Source organism: Borostomias antarcticus (assembly GCF_949987555.1).
Source record: "Borostomias antarcticus genome assembly, chromosome: 21".
NCBI classification, from domain to species: domain Eukaryota; kingdom Metazoa; phylum Chordata; class Actinopteri; order Stomiiformes; family Stomiidae; genus Borostomias; species Borostomias antarcticus.
This window is the reverse complement of record NC_140254.1, coordinates 18,822,542-18,831,167: the sequence shown is the minus strand read 5'-3', so window position 1 is coordinate 18,831,167 and position 8,626 is coordinate 18,822,542. Positions and strand designations below refer to the sequence as shown.

Here is an 8,626-nt window from a genome sequence, read left to right as displayed (position 1 = left end):
CAGGTGACCTGGAATCTCTCTCTCTCTCGCTCCTGTAGATGACCTCCGGTTTTTATTCCCCTCTGCCCAGCCTGACCACGGAGCCGTTGTCACGGAAACACCCTCAGCCAGCACGAGAGGAAACCCGCCATGTTGTTGTTCTGATGTATAACAGGAAGTGATGTCATACTCACAGTTCACCAGCACCTTGTGACTGGCGGAGTCGGTGCTGACCTCGTTGGTCAGTACACACTTGTATTCTCCGATGTCCTCCTTCTGCACCGGATTGATCGCCACGACGCTCTTGTCCGCGGATATGGTCACCCTGTTGCTAGGAGACAGAGGCTTGCCGTCCTTCATCCAGGCACGGGTGGTTACCGTGCCGGCCGTTGCCGAGCAGCTGAGATTGGCCGCGCTCTTGCCGGCGATGAGGCTGGCAGTGGGGCCTGTGATCTTAGGGCCGGAGATGGCCTCTACAAACACACACACACACACACACACACACACACACACACACACATGCACAGGAAGGGAGTTGTGAGACTAGGGCTGGGTTTAAAAAAACGATTAATCGATTCTGAATCGATTCTGAATCAAATGATTCAGAATCGATTCATGAATCCCAAAATCGATCTTTTATTTAATGAATGAATGAATAAATGAAGGAATGAATAGTTCATTAATTCATTCATTAATTCATTCAATGATTCATTCATTCATTCATTTTTGGAAATCAGTATCGATACCCAGCCCTAGTATTGATGTGTTGCATAACTTGGCAGTCATGTAATTTAGGTTACAGCAAAAAAAAAAACAGGTTTTAGTAACACTAACCGAATCAATATTGAATCGAATCGAATCGAATCGTGATAATCGATTCTAAACCTTGTGAATCGGAATCGAATCGATTCTTGAAATTCGAATCGATACCCAGCCCTATGTGAGACTGACACAAACCTGAAGATGAGATACGCTGACTAACTGCATTGTCTTCCAATGGTGACTCACAGCTGCAACCCAACAAGTAAGCATAGTTTGTCCACTACCGTGCAGATGTCTTGCTTAAAGGCAAACATTCTCAAAGGAAAAACACTGTTTCCACATCCGAAGCCAGTCATTGATGTGGAATGTGTGTCGGGTGTGATTCATTGGAAAATAATTGATAAGACATTCAGCTAACCAGTCACTATAACTTGCCACACACACGAGCTGGCATTCACAGAATAGTTCACATGTCTGCAGATACTGTAGAGAGACTAGAATTACCATTCCATCCTACCCCCAGTCTCTCTCTCTCTCTCTCTCTCTCACTCTCTCACTCTCTCTCTCTGTCTCTCTGTCTCTCTCTCTCTCTCTCTCTATTCGAAGAAAACAACAACTAGCAACAAACTCTGAGGACTTCAGGCATTTTGTAAGACTAATCCCCTGACCAAGCAGGTTTGATTGAGGAGTCACAAAATGTCCGCCAGTCTCCTCAGATGTAAACAGAGTTTCTGCTTCAGGTGATTTATTGAAAAGCCACAGAGCGACGGAGGCAGGCGTTGCGCCTTTGTACTTGCGGAACACACCCGCATCTCACCGGGAGGGAAAGTACAGAGCTGCCAGGCTAGTCACGAGGTCACCTGGGTTTACGACTGCTACCGCAGACCTCGGAGGAAAGCTACTCATTATGTAACAGATGTGGTCAGGGAACCTTTAGCCCACTTTTGGGCAATCTCCTCCTCAAACCCCCCGTTTAGGCCTTAGCTTAGTGAGTTATGTCTTTCATGCGCGAGACGTAAGTTCAAATCCTGACTTTGGGCTCATATTGTACAGGACCTTTGTACCTAGAGGGCAAGAAACAGGTTTTTCTATCTGCCTGTTCTAGGTATCCCCTTTGCATGATAAATGATAAAATATATTTCATTTACACAGGCTTGTGTGACTGGAGGCAGATTCTTTATCGTATTGAAACTGAATTCAGGTGAAGGGAAACGTCTTTTTTTTAGGTGTGCAAATGACTTATGCGTTAATCTATAGGCAGTGGCTGCTCTACACTATACTGAGATGTGTTCATAATTAACAAGAGTTTAAAAGGTTTGATGAAAGCCTCAGGACACTGTGACATGTAGCACCTGAATCACTCTATGAATGACTAGGAACTAGGGCTGGGTATCGAGTCGAATCCGATTCACAAGGTTGAGAATCGATTATCACAATTCGATTCAATATCGATTCGGTTAGTGTTACTAAAACCTTTTTTTTTTTTTTTTAGCTGTAACCTTAATTACATGACTGCCAAGTTATGCAACACATCAATACTAGGGCTAGGTATTGATTTCCAAAAAATAATGAATGAATGAATCATTGAATGAATTAATGAACTATTCATTCCTTCATTTATTCATTCATTAAATAAAAGATCGATTTTGGGATTCATGAATCGATTCTGAATCATTTGATTCAGAATCGATGAATCGATTTTTTAAACCCAGCCCTACTATGAACTAATACCTAATAATAATAATTATAATAGTGGGTCAGATTATCTAGTGTATATAACATCACCATGTAAATGCAGATGACAATATATCTCACCCTCAGGATTATGTAATGTAACTATAGATGGTACATAACACACCCATGCTGGTATCTTGTCTTTATACTGTATGGATTTGTACTTCTTGTGTAACTTGTAAATTGTATATTTGTAGTTACTGTATCTGTACTGAGCACATTACAGCAGCAACATTTCATTGTGACTGTGCACTGTACATTACATGTGATGAATAAAGAATCTGAATTTGAAATCTGAAACATCTTGTAATTGTGTGACATGCACACGCCTGACAGCTGTAACTGTCACTTGAACAGCTCAACCCGTTTCATACAACACAGAGGTTTGTGAACTCTCTCCATAACACCGTGCAGTAACTGAACCATCACAGAAACGCTCTCGCTGTGCCAACAATGAAGAAACTGCCTCAAATTCTTAGAATTTCCTTTCCTGTGGGAAAAATGAGCTAAACAGGCTGAAGAAGCTCAGTGGCCTAGTGGTAGAGTGTCCGCCCAGAGACTGGGAGGTTGTGGGTTCGATCCCCGGCCGAGTCATACCAAAGACTATAAAAATGGGACCTATTGCCTCTCTGCTTGGCACTCAGCATCAAGGGTTGGAATTGGGGGGCTACATCACCAAATGATTCCCGAGCGCGGCACCGCTGCTGCTCACCGCTCCCCCAGGGGACGGGTCAAATGCGGAGAACAAATTTCACACACTCAGGTGTGTGACGATCAGTGGAACTTAGTCTTAGATGCACCCGACTCACCTACGACGGAGAACGTGACCGGCGGAGCGGCGATGTAGCGCATGGTCTTGGCGTTGGAGGCCATGCAGCTGAAGTTCCCCGCCTGCTTCTCCGTCACGCTGACTAGAACCAGCGTGGGGCCTGTCTCCGCCCTCGCCACGCCGTTGTGGATCCACTGTAGCTTGGCCGCCGGGCTGGACTGCGCCTTGCAGGTCAGCGTGACGTTGGAACCCTTGCGGACGCTGCTGCCGGTGGGCGTGCGCGTCATGGCGATGTTCTCAGGCCCGTCTGCAGGTAGGCGATGAAGAGTTTTTTATTTAGCCGAGTCACTGCTCGCTTTTCACAAGAGACCCAACACACACCTCTTTGGGCTTTCTCCTCTACTGACCTCTCCACCTTGTAACTAAACCGCACCACGCTTTCCCAAAGTCACCCAATGTTACAACATTTGGTACTGTATGTATACTGTAGGGCTGCACAATTAATCGTGAATTAATCGAAATCGCGATTATAACCTCCGCGATTAACTAATCGCAAAAGGCCGCAATTAATATGATTAATAATTTTGCTTTGAATTGAGTGTGCTAGGACTACACGGACGAATCACAGGCGCTTATGCTGTCTGACCAATCACATGCGTTCCCGCTGAGTGCGCTGTGCGCAGCAATTTCAAGACAGATAGCAGTAGGGCAAGACAAGTGTCACAAGAGTACCCGCAGCTGTGAGTAGTGAAAAAATGAGCGAAAACAAGGTCAGTGAGTTAGTAGCAAAAAAGGGATCAACGTCCGTGATTTGGCAGCATTTTGGTTATTATATATTAATATTATATATTAAATATTAATCGCAATTATTAATCGCAATTACCATTTTGAAGCAAATAATCGCAATTATTATGTTTTGTCATAATCGTGCAGCCCTAGTATACTGTAAATATATATTTTTCTACTTCTCTTTCCCTAGGACTGGGATTGCTAGCGTCACTGGTGACAGCAGTTCAAAGACCCCGCCCTGCCCTTGGGTGTTATGGAGAAAAATGTGTCTTATCGCAACCCGTACTTCCTGTAACCTGCTCCTCCCTGAAGCGACAGTCTGATTGGACGACCGAGCAGGAGCAGTCAGCTGTGCTCAACTCTGACGGCATAACACGACTTTATCACAACCCTTATAACACAGTTGTAAACATCTACAGGTACGAGATTTAGACAAGGCGAAGTGAGACGGCGGATCTCGTTGTGATTAACTAAAGGTCACATGAGATGGAAAGAGAACCAAGGAATAGGTCAGTGGAACTCTGTTACTGTAGGTTACAGTACTGTATCTGTGCTCTCACACTTTCCCAAATGCCTCATGTGGAGACTTGCTGACCACTTCCTCATTGTGTACACAGTGAATTCAGTTGAGGCGTAGAGGCTGTGGTTGGGGGAGGGGCCTGTCTGACACAAAGTTTCACCACTGGGTGAGAAGGACAGTCCTATTAGCTCACTGGTGGCTGTGGGTGTTTGCTGGAACTGGGAATGGCGGTTAATCATAGTTCAGTGACCTGTCAAACCAGTAAAGGCGTGAGAGGATGTGAGTATAGATTAACGCACGCACACACACACACACACACACACACACGCCTTTCTACATACACAAAGACACAGACACACACAGGCGGACACCACCCACTTTACACACACACCTATACAAGCACACACACACACACACACACACACACACACACACACACCCACCCACGCCCCACATAGTCTACTGTAGAACACCACTCACAGCTGACGGTGAGGTTAAAGGGCGCGCTCTTCTCCTCCTCCAGGTCGTTGGCGGCGATGCAGTAGATGGGTCCCGCCAGGTCGCCCCTCAGGACGCCAGCCACCGTCACGCTCTTGCTGTCGGCGCCCAGGGTCACGTGCTTCCCATCAGCCACCAGGGCGGCGGAGCCGTTCAGCCAGCTGTACCTCAGGAAGGAGCCTTTAGCCGAGCAGCTCAGGACAACGGTGCTGTTGATCTCCACTGCCTCGGCCATGTTGGGCGTGATGATCACGTTAGACACAGGCTCTGGGGGGGGAGGGGTTATGGAGGGAGGAAGAGGGTGATTGGATAGGAAGATTTGGTTTATAACAATGACACATCCCAGGTAAAGTCTGGACAGTGGGAAAGCGAAAACTCAACGGTGAATACTGAATCCTTCAGGAGATGAGATCACTTAGTCACTGCTTATGATCAAATCAATCAATCAAAGATTTATTTTTATAGCGCATTTCATACCCAGAGGCAACACAATGCGCTTTACAGAGAACAAGGGAGGTGGGCATACGACCCACTCTCTACATATTCCAGAGGGAAGCAAAAAAACAGTATCATCCAGGGGCCAGATAAGTGAGCTGTAAAAATTCTTCCCTGACCCCTCTCAACAAGGCGATCGAGCAAGCTCCTGGAGTATGCTTGTCTACCGGCTAAGAACATTTATAAAGCAATACATTACATTAAATTACATTTCAGAGTAAGAGAGGCTAAAAAAGCATCATAGGAGAGACATGGCAAATACTGGTGTGTGTTTGCTATGACCCAGGCCTAAAGCCGGAAGTGCAACACAGATATTAAAACAGGCAACCTGGAGCAAGCTCCTGGAATATATTTGTCTAACGGCTAATAACATTTATAGAGCAATAAATTACATTAAATTACATTTTCAGAGCAAGAAAGGCTAAGAGCATCAGGTCCAGGCCTAAGCCGGATGTGGACTGATGTGTGTCTGTGTGTACGTGTGTTAACTAAATACTACGACAGTAGAAAAAGCCAAAACTGGCCTACTAACTATACATTGTAACCCCCTGGATGAGAGAGAAGTTAAAAGTAAAATTGCCTTTAGGGGTCAAAAAAGCATAATAACCCAGCATCGAGGCAGTGACGTCAACGTATTCTATTTCCGTATCTGCCCTGATAAAGGGAGAATTCTCTCGGCCTCAGAGCCACGCCCTAAACCCTTCCCTCGCACCTCTGGCCGCATGCTCCAGCTACACGCTTCCACCATGAAATTCACTTTTTTCTATATTATATTTACTGTTACAGGGGCTGAATCTGCGACTTTGAAACAGGTGAAGGTATGTTAACTTCGATTTAGGCTATATGGAATCGGCGCAATAAAACACCATCCATATGCTTGGGCGCGTAATATTCAGCTCATTACGCATCAATAGTTGGAGGGTAGGCTACTCACCTAAAACTCTCAGAGACGTTTCACCCAGCTTTGAAAGTCCCGAACTAGTAGTGATCAGGTTCACCGTATAGTCCCCGCTGTCCTGCGCGGTCAAAGGCCCGATCTTCAACTCGCCAGTGGATATATTTAATGCCACTCGTCCTGTGTACCTTGGGCCAACAGTGATTCCATTAGGAACAGACGTGACCACTGGCACGGGTACGAGATCTTTCCCGTCTTTGAAAGACCAGTTAATGATGAAATCTCCAGGTTTAATGTTCGTCTTGAACGTGGCGTTCTTCCCCAGGACCCCGTCCACCGGGCCGGGGGGCAGCGCGTCCAGCCCGAAGCTGCATCCTGAAACAAACCGGTTTGGGTGCAGGTGTTACTCAACATGTCCTTCCAGTGAAGATCCCAGCTTGGCTACTCATATTTACGCAGGAACATTCAATATTTGTTGAGAATTGTTTCTAAAAGATAACTTTCTAGAACTAGAAATAACAATTTAGACACTAAACATTGTTCATGGGGGATAAATTGTGAATTTTCAGATAGGCCTACATTCATTGAAGCTCACTGCGATGAAAGGACCCCAACCACAAAAAATATGAATAGTTGCCTAGTTTACTGTCCTAATTATGAAACACAAGCACGCCAGATATTATTTTATCTCCCTCGCAATGTGATAAAGCAATTATTATTACAGTCATTCATCTTACCGAAAGTTGACAGCAAAAATACAAGCGACCTCAAATTCAAGAAATCCATGTCAGCGGTTTCAAGTCCTTCCAAAGACAGGAGGGCGATGCGCGTTACCTTGCTTTTGCTTGCTGAATGACACACCCAGCCCAAGGTGACCACCGGGGAACACGCCTCTTCCACTCTGGATCTGGAGGCTACAGTTTACGCAATGATCTGCAATAGCACCATTGTTTTTGGAAATTAAATAATCTCTTTGTAAATACAGAATGTTATGTGAAGTTAATCAAACAATACTTATTTCCCAATAATTGTACTGAAACTTTACCACAAATAAACTTTCTAATTAAGTAACGGGGTAGATGACCCCCTCCCCCCAAAAAAGCAAAACTCAGTCTTTGTGTAGACTTTTTGTACTTTTGAGGGAAATTAGTTTCTATTCACCCCATAGCAGTTCATTCTTTACATTTTGGGGGGAAATTATACTCAAAATTCGCTGTAAAACGCTGAACAGGACAACTGGGAAAAGTAACCAGGAGTAGAACACTAGGCGTTGCACTCACTATTTAACTTGACAGTGCTGCCACCCAGTGGACATATTGGGAACGGCCTTTTGATTTAAAAATTGGGTCCTCCAATTACTTTGTGCAATATTCCTGTTCTAAAACATGGAAAAGGTAGTTGTCTAGAGGTAAGAGGACACCAGGTAACACGCTTGGTTCTTTGAGTCTGCATCATATCAAACATGCATCTGTAATGTCCTGTATTTCCTTTGTTCAACTTGCTCTACTTGTTCAAGTCTTTCCATTTCATCATCTCACATTATAACAATGACCTCACAGACTAGGGTATGAACACAAAATACACAAACATCAACACAAACAGTGCTTTATGTATTGTTTTTTTTTATTCCAAATACCTTTGTATGTCGATATATTTAACATAAGAGGGTGTTGCCCCTCCTACAATACCCCACACCTCAATAGCAATAATAAGAACAATATAATCATCAGAATAATATCCATTTGTCTTTTTCTTAATAATCCATTTAGCACTGGTATAGAAATCTGAAGAAGAATTACAAAGAAAAAAAGAGAAAAAAATAAAATATGATAAAATGCAATTTATTCTCTCCAAACACACACACACACACACACACACACACACACACACAAACACAGACAGACACACACACACACACACACCATAGATCACACTGATCATTATGGTCACATGACTGCCCCACTCACCATCCTCTCCAATCACAGCCCTCGCTCAGATATTCTTTGTTTTATTCTGTGGCTCTGAAAACAATCCTTCACTCATACCCATTGTAATATTAATGTAATATTATGAATTGTCTGGGTGTACATACTATGTCAGCATATGATTGTTCTGGGACAGGTTCACCTGTGATGACCTCTGCCCTTTCATCCTGGGCCTGTGATTGGTTAATAAAAAAAAGACT

General features: G+C 44.3%; 1 protein-coding gene across 1 annotated transcript in view; it reads right to left on the bottom strand.

Moving 5' to 3' along the window:
- The window catches only part of LOC311322917 (cell adhesion molecule CEACAM5), a gene marked incomplete at both ends in the record, with an annotated part of 14,255 nt that extends 5,873 nt beyond the window's left edge, over window positions 1–8,382 (bottom strand). The window contains 5 exons of the mRNA XM_084455035.1: window positions 174–452; window positions 3,285–3,551; window positions 5,034–5,318; window positions 6,481–6,816; window positions 8,364–8,382. Coding sequence (XP_084311161.1) covers window positions 174–452; window positions 3,285–3,551; window positions 5,034–5,318; window positions 6,481–6,816; window positions 8,364–8,382 — 1,186 coding nt within the window. The remainder of the gene's footprint in view (window positions 1–173; window positions 453–3,284; window positions 3,552–5,033; window positions 5,319–6,480; window positions 6,817–8,363) is intronic.
- Between the last annotated feature and the right edge of the window lie 244 nt (window positions 8,383–8,626).